The 22605-nt window shown below is 41.8% G+C and overlaps 1 protein-coding gene across 2 annotated transcripts in view; it reads left to right on the top strand.

Annotated features, from left to right (window-relative positions):
- Nucleotides 1-18568: 18568 nt before the first annotated feature.
- ARSJ (arylsulfatase family member J) overlaps nt 18569-22605 on the top strand; it is a 69382-nt gene continuing 65345 nt past the window's right edge. For both annotated transcript variants that reach the window (XR_003795607.1, XM_029235483.1), the window contains exon 1: nt 18569-20110. Coding sequence is in view for 1 of the 2 variants with exons in the window: in XM_029235483.1 (XP_029091316.1) it covers nt 19710-20110 (401 nt within the window). In the remaining variant the exon portion in view is untranslated. The remainder of the gene's footprint in view (nt 20111-22605) is intronic.

Below are 22605 nucleotides of genomic sequence, written 5' to 3'. Positions count from 1 at the left end.
GGGGCGAGCCTGCGGCGGCAGAGGCCGCCATGACGTTGCACCAGCCTGAGGCGTGCCGTGCGTTCTCTCGGGGAAGTTGTCCCTGGATCACGGGACCCTGGCAGTGGCGGGCTGCACAGGCTCCCGGGAGGGGCGGTGTGGAGAGTGACCTGTGCTTGCACACAGGCTTCTTGGTGGCGGCAGCAGCAGCCTTAGCGTCCCATGCCCGTCTCTGGGGTCCGCGCTGGTAGCCGAGGCTCGCGCCCGTCTCTGGAGCTTGTTTAGGCGGTGCTCTGAATCCCCTCTCCTCACGCACCCTGAAACAATGGTCTCTTGCCTCTTCGGCAGGTCCAGACTTTTCCCCGGACTCCCTCCCGGCTAGCCGTGGTGCACCAACCCCTGCAGGCTGTGCTCACGCCGCCAACCCCAGTCCTCTCCCTGCGCTCCGACCGAAGCCCGAGCCTCAGCTCCCAGCCCCGCCCGCCCCGGCGGGTGAGCAGACAAGCTTCTCGGGCTGGTGAGTGCTGGTCGGCACCGATCCTCTGTGCGGGAATCTCGCTGCTTTGCCCTCCGCACCCTTGTTGCTGCGCTCTCCTCCGTGGCCCCGAAGTTACCCCTCCGCCACCCGCAGTCTCCGCCCGCGAAGGGGCTTCCTAGTATGTGGAAAGCTTTCCTCCTTCACAGCTCCCTCCCACTGGTGCAGGTCCCGTCCCTATTCTTTTGTCTCTGTTTTTCTTTTTTCTTTTGCCCTACCCAGGTACGTGCGGAGTTTCTTGCCTTTTGGGAGGTCTGAGGTCTTCTGCCAGCGTTCAGTAGGTGTTCTGTAGGAGTTGTTCCACATGTAGATGTATGTCTGATGTATTTGTGGGGAGTAGGGTGCTCTCCGCGTCTTACTCTTCCGCCATCTTGAAGGTCTCTCCTCCACTTATTAAAATCAAATTCCTTCCGAATAATTGAGTGTAAGAACTGACTTCATTAATAATATTTTACAGAGGACTATGTTTTTTAACTTTAAGCTAAAATCTTCTAGCATTTAATTTATAAACAAGAAGGAAGACACTTTAATAAATAATAAAGGGCATGATGTCATGAAAAAGGAAAGCACGAAAGCAGAAGCAATAGAAGACTTGTCCTTTCATTGCCTCTTTAGTCAAGGATTTTCTCTGTGACCTTGAGAAGGCAACTAACAACTCAAAGCCTCCCTTTACATGTCTGTGAAGCAAACACAAAGTAATAGTTACCAGCTGTTTCCAGGGTCCATGAGTTTGGGTGGGATCTTCCCTTGTTATAATAGATAAATGCATCTCATCTGGGTCTGGCCGAGCCTGTCTATGACCAAAAGGGATGGGCTCCATCACAGCGCCTCAGGCCCAGCGGACACCACACAGGACGGCGTCAGGCCGGAGGTGGTCCAGGACGGCACCGTTCCTCCCACAGACACACTGAGTCTGCAGCTACATATGGAACTGTTCCCTCTGGAGAAGACCCTAAAACTAGCCAAACAGCTCCCTCGCCTCAGGAAATGAGAAAATGGGCCACTTCGAGGTACAGGTACAGTAGGAGAGGCTGAGACACAGTCTCGCGATAAACATGCCCTGACCACGCCGCGACCACAGAGCAAAATTCAGAACTTCTCTCTGAGGGGTGAAGGGTTCACACCCCACATCGGGCCCCCCAGCTTTTAAAGACCTGAACTTGAGAGAGGGAGCCCCTAAAACGTCTTTGAAAACCAGCGGGGTCACATCCAGAAATCCGAGGAGCTGTGGCGAACCAGAAACTGTTCTTAAAGGCGCACGCACAGACCCACTCGCCCCAGGTCCCAGCGCAGAAGCAGCAGTTTGAAAAGTGCTGAGACTATAGATGAAGGAGATTTAGTTGCTACACTTAAAGCTTCTGCAAGAGGGACAGGGCCTGTCAGGTTACTCTCCGGGGACAGAGGTGCTGGCAGGTGACCTTTTCCTGTTCCCCCTCCACCTTACCTACGCCACCTGGTGCCATTTTTCCTGTCGGTGGGCGCCATCTTCACTCTCCCTTTACCGCCCTCCACAGCGCCAGTAGCTCCCGAAGGGGAGCTTTTACACACGTCTGGTGCCCTGGATTTTGCGGCTGCAGTTTAGGGGACACCAATTCATCACCTGGCTCTGGAGTCCAGGGGGCCTTGCGTCCCTGGGACCCACAAGACAGTAACGATCCGTGAGATAGTTCTCAGCTGACTACCATCCTCAGGGTGCTGCACAGTGGACCACGGACTGAAGCAAACTTACAGCTTTTCTGAGAAGGAGGCCTGTTTTCTTGTCCTGGAGCTTTGGCCTGAGGGGCAGGCTTCTGACTGGCACTCTTCTAGAGGCTCTGAAGGTCCTCTCAGGGAACGGAGGCCGGCCGCCGCCATAGCTGTGCTCCCCCCACCCCCCTCCAGCTCACTGGCCTTTTCCGGGAAGGAGTTCATCCCCCTGTCTGGTACCCTTGATTTTTGCAGCTGCTGCCAGGGGACACCTCTACATCGCTTGTCTCCGGTGACCAGGCGGGTTTATGCTGGTGGGTACCCCGGGACTATAACCAAGGGAGAAAGAGCCCTTAAACTGCTACCACTCTCAGGGCACAGCAAGAGGCAACAGAGCCGGGAGCTCAGTTTTTCAGTGAAAGGGGCCTATCGGCTTTCCATCAGAGCTGCAGCCTGAAGGGCAGGCTCCTAATTCAACACACATCTAAGGGCTGATGGTCAACCTCCCCTGAGACTCAGAGGGTGGGCGCTGTCTTCACACTCTTCCTCAGCCCCAGAGCGTCAGGATCTTCTGGAGGAAACTCTTACACGTGTCTGGTGCCCCAGTTTTTGCAGCTGCTGCCCAGGGGATGCCCCTTCATCGCCCGGCTCTGGGGGCCAGTGGGACTTGCATTCCTGGGTCCCAGGGGACTGTAACAATTGGAGAAACAGTTCTTGCCAGGCTACCACCTCCAGGGCACTGCACAGACCACAGACTGAAACTCCTCCACAGTCTTTCTGTGAAAGAGGCCTATTTACTCATCCTGGAGCTTCAGCCTGAGGAGCAGGCTTTAGGTTTGCCACACATCTAGAGGCTAGGAAGATGTTCTCAGTTTGTGCTGTTCCTCTACCTCACTCCAGCTGGCTGGTATCTCCCAGATGGGAGCTTACACAATCGTGGAACGTCAATTTTTGCAACTGTCACCCAAGGGGTACCTCCAGATCCCCTGCTCTGGAGGTCAGCAGGATTTACCATTGTGGTCCCACATTACTATATATATTTTCATACTTGAAAAGCTGCTGCCTGAGAATCTGGCTTCCAGTCAGTCTGAAATTATGTGCTAAGCTTCTTCCCCTTGGGAAGCTGACAGGTCTGGGCACACCCTCAACAACTGGGAGCTATTAAAAATAAAATAGCCTGCTCGGACAATCACAAAGGTTCCAGAGACAACCAAGAGCTGGGGCAAGGTTGAACAGTAAGTTTCATCTTCTACAAAGGCTACTCCTTCAAAACTGGGAGAGGTAGCTGTTTCATCTGATACATAGAAACAGAGAGTTGAGCAAAATGAGGAAACAGAGGAATGTGTTCCAAATGAAAGAACAGATAAAAACCTCGGTAAAACCTTATGAAATGAGGTACGTAATTTACCTGATAAAGAGTTCAACATAATGGTCATAAAGATGCTCCCTGAACTTGGTAGAAAAATGGATGAACTGTGGGAACTTCAACAAAGAGACAGAGAATATAAGAAAGTACCAAACAGAAGTTACAGAGCTGAAGCATACAATAACTGAACCGAAAAATACACTACCAGGGTTCAACAGCAGACTAAATGAAGCAGAAGAAAGAATGGCACCTGGCACCTCAGGTGAGACTATGCAGAAAAAGTTGGGTGCGCTGGGAGACAGGTCCTCTTCCAGTCACTGTAGAACCAGGAGCTGAGAGGGCAGGAATGGGAAAAGGGGAGAAAAAGAGAAAGGAGGGACACAAAACTAGCACATTTTTTATGAAGGTTATCTGTCAAAACCAACGGTAGAAATCATTGTAAACAATAAAGCCTAAACCATTTAAAAACATAAGAACATAAGAATCAACACAGAGATGCCCATTAAAACGATTGTTACAAATGTTTTGGATGTTCATATGAATTTACTAAGATAAAAAAAATTAAAATAATTTTTCTAAACATTGAGAAAAGAGAGCTAAATATTGGCAATGGTATTATGGTATACCTGAATATCCAAAATATTATATTAAATAAAAAACTACCAAAATTAGAAAAAAAAAAAACTAGCACATTTTGAGTACCTACTATAAAATGCAAATGGCGACAGTACCTCAGAGGATGTTATGAGCGTTAAAAAACTTGACTCATTGGAAAAACCTTAGTGAAATTCCTGAAATATAAAAGTACTAAACAAAATTGTTAGTTTTAGAGAGGTGGGTTGGGAGTGAGACCAAATCGAATCTCTGTTCCAATATATTAGCTGTGTAACTAGTTACTTAACTTACCTCTGTCTCAGTTTCCTTAATTCTAAAATGGAGGTAAAGACACTACCCATTCATAAGGCTGATGCAAGGATTAAATATGTTAATACACACACAGTGTGAAGAAAGTGCCTAGGACTAGTAAGCCATTCAGTAAGAGTTATGGTGAAAATATCACATCCTGCCAGGTACTGTGCACAATGCTTTCACAAAGTCATCTCATTCTTGATGCCCAATTAATGTTCTCTGGGGCAAAAAATAGTAATAATAATAATTTGTATTCTCTTAAAGAAAGATATCACTAGGATATCATTATGTTTCTTAATCCCCAAATATCTGACATCAAGTATTTTTTAAAAGTGGATAGCACTGGACAGTATGCTATTATTAATCTTGAAATATCCTAATGGAAAAATATCCTTTGAATTTACTTCTCATCCACAAATATTTACTGATATGTGCCTGAAATATGTTGAAACTCTGTATGCATAATATTGAAGGAATTTCTTTCAAAAAAGGCCTTTTTATTATATGACAAAAGTTAAGGTCAGAATAGACTTTCTACCATGTCCATTATGTTCATAACTTTTATTCCCAGGTGACTTTTTCCCTCTAGTTTGCATCTCTTTTCTAAGAAGCCATTCAATTCATTTCCTCCTCACTTTGGTCCCTGGAATCAGTCCTTGTTGGTCTTCCCACTCTCACTTCAGCATGCTGCTGTTTTAGGAAGAGCATCCATCGAATATGGCCCTTTATTGTCAGGCCTTGTATCATGGCCTGGGTACAGGCAGAGGCAAATTAACTACAGGGTTGTTTGGCAGTGTGACTTGCTGTATAGCAAACAACACCCAAACTGAGTAGCTTAAAGTAACAGCCACTTTATTTGCTCATGATTCTCTGAGTAAGCTGGGCAGTTCTTCGCTGTGGTCAGAAGGTAACTCAGCTGGGGATGATGATTTTGGATGGCGTCATTCATAACTAGTTAGGTCTACTGGGCTTCATCTCTGGAACAAGAGACAATTCGTCTCTGCTTCATGCAGTTTCCCATCCTCCAGTAGGCTAGTTCTGGTTTCTATCACAGAGATCTCAAGGTTCTGAAAAACAGAAAGAGGAAAGGCAAGTCCCCAGGTACAAACACTTTTTAAGCCTCTGTTTACTTTAAGTGTACTTGGGTCCCATTGGACAAAGGAAGTCACATAGTCAAGCTCAGATTCAAGGAGGGGAATATTGATTCCTCCTCTTGATAGGAGAAGCTTTGCAAAGGGCAGCATACAGAGAAGGGAAGAATTTATGACCAGTCTGCACAGGAGGGTGAGCCTAAAAAAAACTCACGACATCACAAATATTAGGGGAAAATGAAATTTTTGATATTTGAAATTCAAGAAGGCGTTAAAGTGGTTATAATGGAAAAATCAGTACTAAGTTGGATTTCCTTATAATGACATAGTATCTTGATGTTTTAAATTATATGTGGAACAAAAATGGACACCAACTCCTTTTCATTACTTAGTGTCTTAGTCCATTTGGGCTGCCATAACGAAATACCACAGACTGGGTAGCTTAAAAGTAACATAAATTTATTCCTCACAGTTCTGAAGGCCAAGAGTCCAAGATCAAAGTGCCAGCATAGTTGTGTTCTGGTGAAGTCTCTCTTCTTGGTTCCTATCCAGTGCCTCCTTTGCTATGTCCTTACATGGTGGAAGCAGCTAGGGATCTCTCTGGAGCCTCTTTTATAAGGTACTACTCCCCGTGAAATTTGCACCCTCATGGCTTAAGCACCTCCCAAAAGCCCCACCTACTACTACCATCACCTTTGAGAGGTTAGGATATCAACAAATGCATTTTGGGGCGATTCATTCAGATCATAGCATTTAGAAACCCTAGGGGTCTTCTTCCAGTCGTCCTCTTCTCTGTTAGGATCCATAGTTGATACAGTTTTAGAAGAAGCAGTTTCAGAGGTAAACCTAAAACTTAACAGCTCATCCTAGTTTTATGGTGTCAGTAATATTAACATGGATTCAGGATACGTTCTCAGCATTCTAGGTTCAGAAACTCCAGCTCTATTGTATTATTTCATCCAAGCATGAGCAGATTAGCAATTTATGTGTGAGTAGTTTACACTAACCAAAACTATAAGAAAATGATCAAAAAAATAAGAATGCTAGTTTATTATTTTGAATTTATTATTGTATTTTCAGTAGCCAGACAGGCTGCATTTGCTAGTGAAGGTAACTGCTTTCTCTTTTCCTTATAATGGGCATAGTAATAAAAGGTCAAGCAGTGAGAAATGAATCAAGGTATATAGATATGATGATTCTTAAGAGATATTTTATGCAGGTGTAGATAGAAGCTGAGAGTATCTAGGCTCCAATATGAAGGGAAAAACCTACATCTGTCACCTTTTCTGTTAAATTTGGCTGTATCCTTCTGGCATGAGATTACCACATGTAGGTGACAATTACATCACAGCCTACTTTACATTGATTACATTTTAGCCTTCAAAAGCTGTGGGAGAGAACCTTCAAAATCATTAAAAGGATAACTAAACAGCAAGAAAAACTCCCCTGAGACTGAATAGCATGAAATCAAGCAATACTCAGCAGCACAGAAGCCAAAGTAAAGAAAATAAATAGAGCTGTTTACCTAAAGGTGGCATATGATTTCTCCCATATAGATTAGGACCCCTGTTTTAGACTCTCATAGAACTAGATATATCACCTTCAAAGCACTTATCACAACTGTAGCTAATCAGCCATTATTTATTCTACCAGTAAACTGCAATCTCCATGAAAGCACGGACCGTGCCTGTCTTATGCTCTGTTGTATGTATCTCCAATGACTGACAATTATAGTGGACCCTTGATAGGGGATAGTTTAACAAATGGCAAAGCAGGAGGAAGGAAAAAACAAAGACATAAAACAAGCATATTTTTGAAATTGATTTGAATTGATTGAGAGGATGTGAGCTGAGTGAAGGAATAAATAGGAGAGGGGCCTGCCTACACATGTTAAGAAAGGAAATGATCATCCACTGAAAGAACTATAACAAAAATATATTTGGTAGGAATGAAAGTAGAAGTAGGGCATGAGCAAAGATTTCCCACTTTGAGGGATTAGGAGGCCCATAGTGAAACTGAGCCTAAGGGTGGTTGAAGTGGAAGTAAGAAGGAGATTGGGCAGTTAAAGAGGCTGATAAATCAAAAAGCCAGAAAGAGTACTGTAGACCTGGGCAAGAGGAGCACCTGCCCCAGTTCCCATCCTGTAAAGGGCCTACTCTCCAGCCCACCTTCAGTTCTGCTCCTTCCCAGAGGGCAGGAAGCCTACACAGAGTCCACATACCCCCTTTTAGATCACATCTGGGACCCAAACATTCCATGCAAAGATCCTTTTTGCAGGTCTGTTCTCCTGAGGGTGGACCACACACCTATAGTATGCTCCCTGGATCAAGGAGAGAACACAACCGTTTATGGGGATATGGACAGTTTGGTCCTGTGGTCTGGAGTGTCTGCACACTAAATATCTAAAGGCCTTCTGGTGCAGGAGCAGGGACAGGAAAAGAAAGGCATGAACATGAACTTAGGACCACTCAAACCACCAACTAATGACAGGGAACTCTGACAAGTCCAGGAATTCTAATCTTGATAGGCTTCCAGATCATTTTGAAGGTAAATATACATTCCAGCTCTCAAATGATATCTTTGTTTCCCATGTATATTCCTTTGCTCTTCCTATAATAGGAGAATGCAGGATTTCTAGGGCAGAAACAAGTTAGACATGAGCTAAATTGATGAAGTCAGAGATTTCAAACGGAAGCCAACCAGAGGAATTCATTGTAGATAGGAGGGTAGAACCTATTTTGTTTAACAATTTATTGGCTTGACATAACTATTAAATATTTAGATATATGGCACATAGGCCTCCATTTTCAATCTTGACACCAGCTCTGTAATGTTAGGGGTGGGCCTAGCCAGGATGTTTACCTTATACTAGAAAGCTGTGATTCTGTAATGATCTTTCACTATGGGTTGATATTGGCTGGTTGTGGACTTCTTAGTATCCATAACTCTTATTTTTATGTGGAAAGTTAACCAGACTCTTTCCACAACCACTGGCTTAGGTTTAGAGTTCCACCCACTCTTTTCAGATGGGCACAGAGTCATTCATTTGTTCAGGAGACCCCAGAGGCAAAGCGTTTTCTGAAGTCAGAAAAATTAAGGAAACTGGGGAGAGATGAAAGACCAATATGGTGCTTGATAGTTTCAAAACACTTTTATGTTTACCATCTCAATTTGGTTCTTAGAACCACGCTGTAAAAGTAGATGGGGAAGTTATTATTTTCTTTCTTCACAGCTGAAAACTGAAACTCAAAGAGATAGCACCATGGTGGAGAGCAGAACTAAACTTGAATCTAGTCTTCAAATGTACTTTATTTTTCAAGTAAAGAAAGAAGTACCATATTTACAAAATTTGAGAATATTTTTTAATAAAACAAGATATGTGAACCTACAGTGAATACCTATATGTAATTTCACTGAGAAGATGATATAGTATTCTTTGAAAATACATAAATTATTCGTGGGCTTGTGTTTTGAAACCTCTCTGACCTTATCAATTTAGCTGGTATCTAACAGGCTTAAGGCCTAGAAAGCCTGTACTTTTATTAAGGAGAGAGAAAAGGAATTAAAAAAAAGAAACAAAGGGTATAATTTTAGGGCTAGAATTCTTCTCACTCTTTATTTTTACCTGATGTCACTGAGGCTCAGAAAAGTTAAGTGAATTGCCCCAAATCACAAAGACACAGAAGGAAGAATATGACCATGAAACCACATCTGATTCACAACTCTGAGGCTTTCCTTCTCGCTGTGTCCCGTTAAACTGTTTTCACTCCCTTGCATTATATATAAATAGTGCTCCCATGACCGTTTGCATCAATATACCTTTTTTATTCTGCTGAATTATTTCCTTAGGATAGTATCAAAGAATGCTGTTACTGAGCTAATACGTTGAGATATCTGTATCGTTTGTGATACGATATTGTGATATGTATTATGCTTAAAGGATATATCAAACCAATGCTCTCAGAGGAGTACCAATTTCACGCCAATCTTACTAATATTATATATCAAATACCATTCTTTTTACTAACTTAATAGATATAAAAATGTATGATAGGGCTTCCCTGGTGGTGCAGTGGTTGAGAGTCCGCCTGCCGATGCAGGGGACACAGGTTCGTGCCTCGGTCCGGGAAGATCCCACATGCCGCGGAGCGGCTGGGCCCGTGAGCCATGGCCGCTGAGCCTGCGCGTCCGGAGCCTGTGCTCTGCAATGGGAGAGGCCGCAACCGTAAGAGGCCCGCGTACCGCAAAAAAAAAAGAAAAAAAGTATGATAATTTGCTTCACTTTATATTCCTTTCATTACAAATAAGATAAATGTTTTTACTTTCTTTTGATCCATTTCTATTTGCATTAATTGCCCAACTTCTTTACATACTAATTATTGGTGGTCAGGATATTTTTCTTATAAATTCGAATGAACTCTTTATATGGAAAACATATGATCTCTTTTCTTGCTATAGTACTAGAAGTATTTTACCAGCTTATTTTCCTTTTACAGTTTAGCTTTGTAAATTAATTTTCACATAGTTAAAATTTTGTATCTATTACGTTGAACAAGCACAACCAGCAGATTCTAACAACTTTGTTTTTATTTCTCAGTGTTTCTTTAAATTCTGTGGGCCTAATGTCTCTTGCCCTCAGACTTCTAGACTCACTCACAAATAACAAATAATCTGTGGTCGTGGTACATCACAGAACCTGATCTTAATTCAGAATTAGGATCCCCAATGATATGTAATTAGGAAAACTCTGAGCTTCATTTAAAGCAAATCTTCTGTCTGTTCCCCCAGATCAGTACTACTTCAGCCTGGAAACCTAGAGTATTTTTCCAGTTCCCTGTTCCCTGCCTTGTATTTCCACTTCTCCTTCTCTAGCTTGTTAACTTCAACTTCTACTCCTCTAGGATCGGTGTGCAGGGAGGGAGAACAGGTAGGTGAGTCAAGTAGGTTCTTGAATGATGCCTATGATGCATCTGGGCCTAGCAGGTGCTCAGGGTGACTTTTCTTCATGTGGGCCCCCCACAGTGTCTTATCTGCAATTCCCTTGACATGGGAACAGGCGTCTCTAGGCATATTCTAAAGAATCAGCCCCTCAGAATGGACAGCTACCCCTTGATTCTCTTTATGGAAGTCTGCCTAAGCCTGCAGGAGACCTTCCTGAACAGGACCTGAGACAATTCCGGGCCTGCTTCCTTTCACATGTGGCCCACATCTGGTTTCCAGGGAACACTCAAGCATCCTTTGCCCCACCAAACTCTGGGAGAGCTGGCCAGCCCCTGTAAACCCCTCTCTTCCTTTGGTTCATTGACAACCTGTCCTGATGTGTCTCAAGCAACAACCAGGTACCAGACCACAGGACCTCAGAGTCAGTATCTCCCACCTTGGACCCATGCAGGCAGGTTTAGAGGCAGGTTTAGGTGTTCTCAGGGCACACCAACAACTTTATAAAAATATGTCTTCACAAATCCTTTCTAATCTCCACACACTCTGACCCTTTATTGCCTTGGCATGGGTGAGAATTTTAAGAGTTGTCAAACTTGTTTTTAATAATCTCCTTTGAAAACTGGTATCTTGTTCTGGCATACCTCTTTGGAAAATCACAGCTTGAATCTTGGCACCTTTATTAAAACTTCTGATGTAATAGTCTGTTAAAAGTATTTCATAATCATTTACCATTGAAATTTCTGTATCATTTAAAAACAAAATAAAATATACCTGACATATAGTCAATTAAATTTTCTGTTGGAGTTTCCTTCATTTAAATTTTTTTAAGCTCTCCAACTTCAACTAGATATGTTTTTCTCTTGGTGTGTGCTAATTATCCATTTTTTTTGGTATGGTTACATAATTATCCAAGTATTATGTTCATCACTCTGTCTTTAACCTTTCTCTCATTTTGAAAAGTTTATTTTCGTATATGTTTTCCTATAACATCAAATCCATTTTTGGCCTCTTCTTTCTTTAATTAATCAGTGTTTAATTATTGTTGTACAATAATATGTTCTACTACCTGGTAAGGCTGGGGCCTTCCTATAACTCTTCTTTTTGAGATTACCTTATGTTGAGTTCTGAATTATCATCAGATAGAGGTTTTGACTCAGTGACATTAAACTCATTAAACTTAGGAATAATTTATAATTTAGGAATAATTATCATAGTTGTAGCAAATTAAAACAAACATTAATAATGCTTACAATGGGCCAAGCATTGTTCTATGTGCTTTTCAAATATTAACTCATTTAATTCTCAAAACAACTTTGAAAAAAATAAAACAACTTTGGTCTATTTAATTACTGGCCCTATTTCTTCAACTCTTCCTGTATCCACAGCTTTGTCATGGCCTAATCCTGGGAAGGGTGTATTTTCTGCCCCTTGACTCTGGGCTTGGTCATAAGATTTGCATTGGCCAATGGCACATGAGGAGATAAGCTGAGTGTTGGTATGTGCTTGCTTGGCTGGGCTTGCTCTCTGTGCTTCAGCCATTGCCATGAGAAGAACCTGTGTCTATCCCACTGAACGCAGGAGGAGATGGGAAACACTTGGAGCAGAGCTGGTCCAGGAGATGCACAGATCTGTAAGACTAAATTATTGTTGTTTTTAGCCATTGAGTTTTGGAGTGGTTTGTTAAGCAGCACTGTCTGGCAACAGCTAAGTAATGTGCCACACTATCCATTAGGTTCTATTACATCCCCATTTTACAAATGAGAAAAATGAGGCGAAGCGAAGATAAGTGACTTATTAGCTAGCAAATGGGCAGAATGGCTCTAGATGCATGCTTTTAACTATCTTTACAATATTTGGTCCTTCGTTTTGAAGAAAGTTTATTCAAAACCATTTATTCAAATTTTTTCATCTTCCAATATAAATATATACTTTTCTCTGTAAGGACTCCACACGTCTCATCTAGTTTATTCTAACATTTATATTATTTGATGATTATTAGGGTTTTTCTTTATAGATTTTGGACTAAAACCTTGTTTTATTTTTCAACCTACTTTGTTATCAATACTTGAAAACTTTAGAGCTTTATCATTGTCAATGTTGGTAAACACAGATGAGAAATAAGCTTTAGTAAGCTATTCGCAGAGAACTTATCCCAATGAACTAACACCTGCTGTGTTCTTTATCTCACTGTCCTCTTTACTCTTGACTCTATTGACCTCTCCCACTTCCTGGTGTGCTGGTTCTCTGGTTCTTGGCTATTTGATATACTATTCTCTTTGATGTCCTTCTCTTGCTCCCCACTTTGTTATAAAATAATAACACCTGTATAAGTAAAGGTATGGTTGTGAAGAGCACTGAGACAGTTCATGAAAAACCGCTTCATATAGTGCTGGCACCATGCCATTATTAAGTAATGTTCAATAAATGTCGCCCCCTTTGCCGTTATATTTCTCTTGCTACTTCTTAGTCTCCTTGTGGGCCCCATTTTATCTTCCCTATCCTTAAATAGTTCTGTCCTAGGCCCTTTCTCACTCCCATTTTCCACCTTTCTCTGGGAAATTTTACCCACTCTAGGTGTGGATGAAATTTTCTGTTCTGCCCTATCCCCTGAGGTCCAGACCCATATATCCACCTAACTATTGCACTCCTTCATTGAGATGGCTCACAGACCTCAAATTCAACAACATTAAAGTAATTATTTGCTGTCTACTCCCCAAACCTGCTAGTTCTTTCATGACTCCTACCATTGTAAATGGTACCACCATTCATTCAATTTCTCCAAGCCAGAAACTAGGTATAATCATTCATTCCTCCCTCATTCTTTTTCTCCAGTCACTAACTTCTATTGATTTTACTACTGAATATCTTATAAATTTCATACAATTTTTATTCTTTGATTCAATTGATTCTTATATTCTTAAATTCATATGATTGTTATAGATTCATAAAGTCCATAATCAGGAATATGCTACTTCTCTGGATATCTGATCAAGCACTTACTCTTACTGGTGAGCCTTGACTTTGGATTTCACATCTGTCTAGCCCCATTGAGACCAGACACTACACCACATCAATATCAGGAGGTCAGCACCCTACACCTTTGGTCCATGCCACAGGGATAGTAACAGGAATTTTACCCAAAGACATCTATGGAGGAGCTGGATTCCAAACTTAGCTCTTCCTGCTGGTCTTCCCTTTGAGTGTTTCTGAATCCACCAATGCCTGCACAGACTGCTGTCCCACATAATCACCCCCTTAGACTTTAATGCCTCTCCCTTCTTTTCTAGATCCTGGTGGTTTAGCCATATCCCAACTGTACTTCTTCCTGCCATCTTACAGGAACTAGGTGCTCAGTCCTCAGATGTGCTGACTCTAGACTTACCCACCTATTTTTCAGCTGTGTTTCCCATATTATATTTGGTAGATGGCACCAACCTTATCCATTAAGCAATCGCATTAAAACTTCTTGATGCTTTAGGTTCTCAATCAGTGGTGCTCAAAACTCAATACACATGAGAATCACCCGGAAAGTTTTTTCTAATATAGATATTTTCAGACTTTGGATATTGTGATTTAGGTTTTGGGTGGAGCTGGGAATTTCCTTTTTAAAAAAATCACTAAAGGATTCTATTGAGCAGCCAGGCTTAGGAATTGATACTGTAAACAGAAAATTGCTATGTAAATGATATAGAATTTTATTTACAATTTAATCAGTAAAAACAGATTTTAAAATTATAGAAATTACCATGCTTTCCCATAATAAACATTTTGTTTAAAAGTCTGCTTTCACATAAAGATGTTTATAGAATGGAAGAAAGATCTCTTCTTTGAGACTTCAGATTTTCTGAATTTCTCATGTCAAAAACCTTGCTACTTTTGGGTAACCACAGTTTTACACAGTTGAAACTTTGGTGTCTCATGTTTTCTTTATAAATTATTATAGCTTATTTCAACAGAGACTTTCCAAAAAAGGGGAAGTGATCTCAATTACTAAACCAGGCATTTAACCATCCTACTTGGTCTTATTCAGCGAGCTGTTGTTTCTTGTGACAATGGCTCAAAGTAGCCTTAGATCTATAGCCTCAAAAAGAGTTAATAATGATTAATAAGGAGTTTATTATATGGAATTCATGTGAAGATGACTATATTAGGACAAACTTGTTTTAGACAATTGTATATGAACTTAAACTTAGTAATAGCCTTCATTTTTAAGAACTTAATATACTTATAAACCCAAACAAGCACCAGTTAGGATTTTAAATCTTTTAATAGTCTGTAGATCCCTAGATTAACCATTTTCACATTTTTTAAAGCTGCATTTAAAAATTAGCTGTATCTTTTAAGCATCTGAGTACATGTTTAGTTGAAAATAAATAAACTACAGAAGAAAAGGAAACAGTGTAGTAGGCATGCTATCCTACTAGGCAAAAAATACCAAAAAACAAAACTTGTTTATATGTATGCAATTTGTAAGCTAGGGCAATTCTGTCCATGCATGCTGTGCTACAGGAAATGTCATCTTTATGGTGAGGCTTAACATAAATGTTTCAAAGAAATTCTGTGCAACTACACATTTTACTGCTTATCTGTGATTTTTCTTAGCTTCTCTATTTACTGATAGGCTCCTCACATCCACTCCTTCATTCCACCCTCCACTCCTAGCCATCGACTACCCTTGGTCTGTCCCCTGAGGAGCCCCAGGCCACACTGTGGTGCCTTATTCTGATCTCCCCTCTCTAGTAGTGACCATCCTGCCAATTTACCCTACTCATTGTTTTCCTTTAACATTATCCAATCAAAGGAGGTCCTATCTTGTGTCCCTTATTCCTTTGTCCCATGTGTTCCTCTTAGTTGATTACTTAGTTCTTTCTAAACTTTCAGTGAATGCCCATCTCCCATCAGATGGCATAGCCATAGCATAGTTCTTTATCCTAAAATATATATTGCTGTAGAAATTTTACACATTGTGGCAGTTGTGTGAGTCTAGTCTTTACTCCCTCAAATCTCTCCGTAAAAATGTTCTGCGATTTCTTATATTTTTCATCACGTCTTGCTCTAAAACAAAAAACTTCAATAGACTTAGTATTCTCAGGGTAAAACTACAACTCTTCAAACTTTTATGGACTGAAGCAATTCATTTGTAGCTTCTATCTCTACAAATCCCAGAAATAACCTAAATAAGATTTAGTAGAATATTTTATCATATTATGTCCTGTTTAAAGGACCTCATCACTCCTAATGCCCTCAGAATCAAGCTCCATCCCTTCATAGCTTTTCAAAGTCCTTCAATATCTGGTGTCACTTGAACATTCTAACATTATTTTCCAAACTCTCCCAGTCCGACTGTGTCTTGGCCAGTTGGTATTCTCTTTCCTTTTACCTGAAATGTCCTTCCTTTAACTTCTCCTTTCCAAATTTCCATCATACTTTAAGGCATAGCTTCAATCCCATCTCCTGATTAAGCTTTACCTGAATAATTGGTTTACACCAATTTCACCTCTAAGCAATTCTGCTTTTCTCATCTTTTTAACTGAATCAAATAGTGTCTTTAATTTTTATATAATCATTCCATAACTAGAGTAGTGTATTTGCAATGTGACCACATCCAAGCCAAAATAAACCTAAGATGTGATTCCACAAGGGAACCTGATGCCTGAACACCAAGATGCCAGCTCAGGAAAGAACCATAAGTTATTGAGGGTCTTTAACTTGGGATTTCATGAGGATGTTAAAACTATTGCTTAGAGTGCATGAAACCAATCCTATAATTAGAAATGCAAAGTTTATGTATTTAAAATATCAATATAGGTACAATAAAGCATAGGCCATTCAACAGCCTCTGATTTCATTCTCAAGTCTTATGTATGTGGAAATAATCCTTATCTATATCCTACCGTGGGTGGGGCACTCAGCTGATGGATTTTCCCCTTTGAGTCGCATCTCCTTTGGTCGACCATGGCATGACCATGCTTGTTTCTTGGCTCTTATTACTAACTGTAAGTAGTTCTTAGTCTCCTTTAGTGTTACTCCAGAAATGGCTTTTTTAGGGCTGAGTTCTGCCTTTCCATCCTGTGTGTGGATAGTCTGCATGCCTTGTGTGGGGATTAGAATTCTCTGACTCTGGCAGCTGTGTTCTTTCTGTGCTGTATGGCTGGAAAACATCTTAAAGCCACTTGTGGGAAGAACAGCTTTTGAAAAATATGGGTTTTAAAGTCAGACAGATTTCTAAGTCTAAATTTCCTGCAAAAGAGGATAATAAACAATATAACATCTCCCTCAGTTTTAAGGTTACTTCCTTGTACCACCTTACCCACTAACCACACTGAGTCAGCTTACTTTGTTTTAAAATGTCTTGGAATTTTGTTCCTTCTCTTTTGAATACTTATCTGGATACTTATACAGAATACCACAGAATAGTAGGTATTAGAGTTTAGGAATGATTAGTTTATCAGTATATTTCTTCCCTACCACAATGTAAGTTCCACTAGAGCAGAGGCTATACCTGACGTAGTTCACGATTATATTTCCAGCTTCCAGCGCTGGCCCAGCTCCTCAAATATTTGTTGAATGGGTGGATATCTTATAAGGTTGGTGGAGAAGGAAAGGAGGCACAGTGTATAAAACACTGTATAAATACTTACAGATATGTGTGTGTGTGTGTGTTTATCAGTACATAGAGTGTTATGGTTAGCACATGGTAAGTATTTGGTAAATGTTAACGTTTATCTTTTTACTCTTGCTTGAAATCTGAACTGAAAATGGCCCTCTTTCTTGTATAGCAACACGGACACTTCTTGTATTATGTCATTGACCCTCCCCAACTAAAAGTAGCTGGATTGATCTGAATGTTTATTTTCATCTTTTCTACTCAAGCACCTGGCTAGACCCACAGAGCTAGGAGCATTACCTCACAGTGCTTTCAATCTCCCAATACTCAGTTCACTCATTACACATTTGGTGATTTAACTCACAGAATTGCCAAGATCACATTTCCAAGCAGGTCTTCTAAAACTGCCCATCTCTCCACAGACTAACCAGAATGGCCTCAGGGAAGAGAGCAGACTAGTAGAAGGCTACACATGTTAGCAAAAATAACTGCATAGTGCACACTACAAGTTTCAACGGTGTTAAATTTCCATTTGACTAATGTTTTGCTTAGAAACTTAACAGGAACTTTAGCAACAGGACAGAATATAACATTGTAAATCAACTATACTTCAATAAAATAAGTAGATAAATAAAAATAAGTAAATGGCTAAATGAAACTTAGATTTATACCTAGGCAATTGGGAGAATCTGACATTTTATGTGTCAGCATATAGTAGGTGCTCAATAAATAACTACTGAATGAATTTGGGAAGGGGAGAAAGCATGTCTCAGTGGCTCTTGGCATTAATTGCCTCCCCCTACAGATACTATAAATCCCATTCCTGTCTTTGAGCAGGGATTTAAAAACAGGACTCTAATAAAAGTAGGCATATCTTCATAATCAGGACAAGCTTTTGCTTTACTCCACATAGTTATAAAAAAACGCGGGGGGGGGACAAAGTTCCCCGAATTTCTAGATGGGAAATGATGGTTTCTGTACTGCAGGAGTGCAGACCGGCCTCGTGGTTCCTGAGGGCGAGATGTGTAACTCCTCTTCCTCCCCATGTTCTTGGCTGAGACACGCTAAGGGTCAGCTTGTGGAAATGTAAGGAGAAGGCGATTTCAGTATCTTCGTGTAGAGAGACGCTAATGAGGAAGTCAGGCTGTAAAGGCCAGCAATAGGGAAAGGGAATTAAACTTAACTTGTAGTCGGGACTGTTTAAAAAAAAAAAAAAAAAGGAGGCGGGAATAAAAGAAGTAGGAAAAATTGGGGGGAGGAGAGAGACTAGAGGAAGGAAGGAGTGTTATCTACGCAATTTGTTGTTTCTCCTGCTCTTCCTCTCTCACTCCCTCCAGAAGCTAGAAAAAGTTTGCATGCACAGCATTCGGAATGGGAGAGCGGTCTCTTGATTTGCAGACCCGTGAGGAGAAGCGCCCACTTCACCCTTCCCCGTTCCCGCCGCCGTTTTCCCCCTCTCCGGAGGATGGAGGGCAGTCCTCGAGACCCAGAGAAGCGGTAGCCCAGGCGGATCCCCCTGGATCCAGCAGGGCTCAAGCAGCGGGCAGCTCTCTCTCCGGCAAAACCTCCCCTCCCTCCTCCCTTCTCCTCCCGAAAAGGAAAAAGATCGAACCTCTAAACCGGCTTTACCCCTCCCCCTCTTCCTGGGGGAGCTAAAGCAGAGAGTACAGTTCTGTGATTCACTGGAGAGAAAAGAGGGTGGAGGCAGCAAAGAACTCCGAGTGCCAAAACTAAGTAAGTTCTCTGACAAAACGCACGCAGCTTGCGGCGCCTCCGCCGGGCCACCAACCCCGCGGAGACCAAGTGGGCTTGGCGTGGAGCGTGCACGGGGTCAGGGACCCACTTCGGTCCCCGTGCGCTCCAGCAGCGGAGAGAAGGAACCGCTGCTCGAAGTTCCTGCGGAGAAGAGATGGTCAGCGGTGGAGGGAGATCAGTAAAGCGGGGTGTTTTTGTCATTTCGCCGCCTGGTGAGTGTCGGGGAGATTGGCAAACGCCTCGGAGAAGACCGAGAGAAATAGCTCTGGAAAAGTGGAGAGAGTGATCCGGAGGCCGGTTCACTGCATGCTGCTTGTTATCTGCATGGGTAAGAGCTCTTTTTCGGCGGTTCCACTTCCCAGTACTTTCCAGGTGACCGGACTGCCGGACCTACGGTCGACCCCGCAACCAACGGTGCGCGCGCCCCCGGGAGAACCTCACTCCTCCACCTCGAGGGCGAAAAATTATGGCTACGAAAAGTTCCTGCCCAAGGTGATTATCAATTCCTTACTTGATTTTTTTTTTCTCTTGAGAACTTTTGGGTGGAGACATTAACTTTTTGTGTGGAAGCTACTTTGGGGAGCGAGGAGGAGGAGGAAAAAGTGCGATCTGATGGAGAAAAGCGACTCCTTGGTCTTCGACACGTCCCATCCCCTAAGCCACCACGTGTAGAAGATTAAAGTTGTTGGACGTGTTGACAGCTGAGAGGAGCACGGACTTCTTTCCAGGTGGAGACCCCTCCACCGCCTGTTGGTTCTACCCCTCCTGCGTGCATGTGTGCGCCAGCGGCGGCGCGCGGTGCGTTGTTCTGCCTTGGAGTTTCAGCCGGGATCAGAGTGAATGGCCCCCAGGGGCTGCGCGGGACCTCCGCCGCCGCCACTTCCTCCGCAGGCCTGGGTCTGGCCCGGAAAGATGCTAGCCATGGGGGTGCTGGCAGGCTTCTGGGTCCTCAGCCTCCTCACCTACGGTTACCTGTCCTGGGGCCAGGGCTTGGAGGAGGAAGAGGAAGGGGCTATGCGACCTCAAACTGGAGAGAGACCAGAGCCCAGCATAACTACCATCTCCCAGCCCCATCTCATTTTCATCCTAGCGGATGATCAGGGATTTAGAGATGTGGGTTACCACGGATCGGAGATAAAGACTCCCACTCTTGACAAGCTTGCTGCCGAAGGAGTTAAACTGGAGAACTACTATGTCCAGCCTATTTGCACACCGTCCAGGAGTCAGTTTATTACTGGAAAGTAAGTGTTACTGCTTCATATATTTATTCCTCGGAGATATATTAAGCACTTAATTATGATCCAGCTCCTAACTTACTGGAGTTGCAGAAGATATGGGGAACTAAATGTATGAATGAGTGAATGAATGAATGGATCAAATGCATTTAGTTGTGGTGGGAATTAAAATGGATGTCCTGTTGATGATCTTGAAAGTCTCATCACTAGTTTAGTCTCATTTTTCTTACTCTCAGAGCCTGCTGTGAAGGGCCTTCATAGTTTTAAAATGAGATCAGAACTTGTAAACTCCCACTTACCAACCAGAGGTCTCCAGAAGTGTTCTCCTTTTCTAAATCTATTTTGCCTTTTGAGCATGTTCAGATTTTGTTTCAGGTGTCACAATAGAATTCACAGTCACCATCATTGATAAGAAAAACAGACCAAATTTTTTCTGGACTCTTGGTTTCTTCTTTTTTTTTTTTTTATAAATTTATTTTTGGCTGCGTTGGGTCTTTGTTGCTGTGCATGGGCTTTCTCTAGTTGCAGTGAGCAGGGGCTACTCTTGGTTGCAGTGCGCGGGCTTCTCATTGGGGTGGCTTCTCTTGTTGCAGAGCATGGGCTCTAAGCGCGTAAGCTTCATTAGTTGTGGCACATGGGCTTCAGTAGTTGTGGCTTGCAGGCTCTAGAGCGCACGCTCAGTAGTTGTGGCGCATAGGCTTAGTTGCTCCGCGGCATGTGGATCTTCCCGGGCCAGGGCTCAAACCTGTGTCCCCTGCATTGGCAGGCGGATTCTTAACCACTGTGCCACCAGGGAAGTCCCTCTTGGTTTATTCTTAAATCTGGAACTGAATAATCAAAGCCACAGGTAATCACAGAGAGAAGAGGGGCCAAAGAAACGTATGGAAGGCAGTGTAAAATCTGACCAGTGTACATGTGACTCTATTTGGGTCTTTGATAAGCAATTTTCTCTTACAGGATCACTAAGGAAGACAATGGGTAATTACCAGGGTAGTTCTCAAAATGGGAGAAGATAACAGTTGTAAATGCTCAGCATGAGTTAAACTTCATCTGAAGTTTTCTGCTGCTCCTCACACATCTGGGAATTTTCTGATTAACTCTAAGAAAAAGCAGATTATTAGGATGCTTAAGTAAGTGTTTTTAGTATTATCATTGCTTTGCTAAACAGCTAAATATTCTACTTAGGGTGTTCACTCATTTTCATATTTTTACTCTATCCTGTCAGAATGTAGGTTACTATAACTGATTTGCATGTCCAAATTCAGCCTGTGGAACTGAGATAAACTAGGAGATGCAGAGGTCCAGCTGCCACTGGACAGAGGTGGAAGAAAAGCCTTAGTGGTTTCAGTGTATGAGTCTTGTGATTTCAGTTCCAGGGGACCCTTGCTTCAGTGAAGTTGTTCTTGGAATTGGATCCTATAAGAGTAGCCAGTATCCATTGGAAAAATAAAGACTATTTTGTAGTAATCTCTGTCTTGCAGAGACTTTTGCTTAATATACGATTTCTACTGCTTAGCAAACTGTCACAAGTTAGCATCACTGCCAGAAAAAAAACAGTCCTTTCCTCTCTTTAGTGGGAGAGTAAAGAAGACTCACTGTACTTCAGAGTCATTTTAAAGGTTAACTGTGGCATCAGAAAGTCAAGGGCATTTGGTATTTATAAAGGAGAAGATTGTTGGCTGGAAAATAACAAGTCCATTTGATGGCCTGTGGATCAAGTTCTTCATGTCTAATCCAAACACTCTTATATTTGGTTTATGAAATAAATGAGTCATAAAGGCTCCCTGAACCTCTTAAACTAAATTTATAGAATTTAGATTTATTCAGATAACCAAGAGTAATTGAAGAGCATATAACTAAATTGTATGAATTTATCTTTCACAATAGAACATTTGTTTAAGACTTTTCACTAAAGAAGTTCTTCTTTAGTTCCTAAACATTATCTTGCACTGATAAAATATCTAGGTTTTATCCTTTAATATTTATGAAGCAGACATGAGGGTGGAAATAAATCCTCCGTTTTCTTTGCTGTCAAAGGTTGACTCTCCTGTCTTTTCAATGCAAACATCTCATAAGAAGATTTATTCTCCTTATTAAAATTTTCTGTTCAGTGTAATAAGTTGTGTAACTGTCTTATAGACAAAAATTTCAAATAACTACTGTGATTTGACTTAAATTTCTGTTTGAATTAAACAGTTGAAGACATTTGCACTTTCAGTTCTCCTTTTAGACAAATCGCTGGAACCTTCCTTAAATGAACACAGATGTAAGAAAGAAAGTGGTTATAGAAGCCTAGTTCTGGGTCTAATATTCATAATGCAAGCCCAGAGAATGTGGTCATTTGTCCGCTCCATGAGTACATATCTATGATTTCTGGATCCTCTAAAGTTAAAAAAAGCAATAAAAATGTAAATGGACTGAGTTATATTAAGGGAAAGAATAGGTTATGTGGAATATGATAGAATTCAAATATCTTCACATTTATAAAGAAAGAGTTTTAA

The sequence above is a fragment of the Monodon monoceros genome, unplaced genomic scaffold (genome assembly GCF_005190385.1).
Source record: "Monodon monoceros isolate NGI ecotype Baffin Bay Population unplaced genomic scaffold, NGI_Narwhal_1 Super_Scaffold_20, whole genome shotgun sequence".
Classification (NCBI taxonomy): Eukaryota; Metazoa; Chordata; class Mammalia; order Artiodactyla; family Monodontidae; genus Monodon; species Monodon monoceros.
Note: the sequence above shows the minus strand (reverse complement) of the source record. Positions and strands in the feature narration are given on the sequence as shown.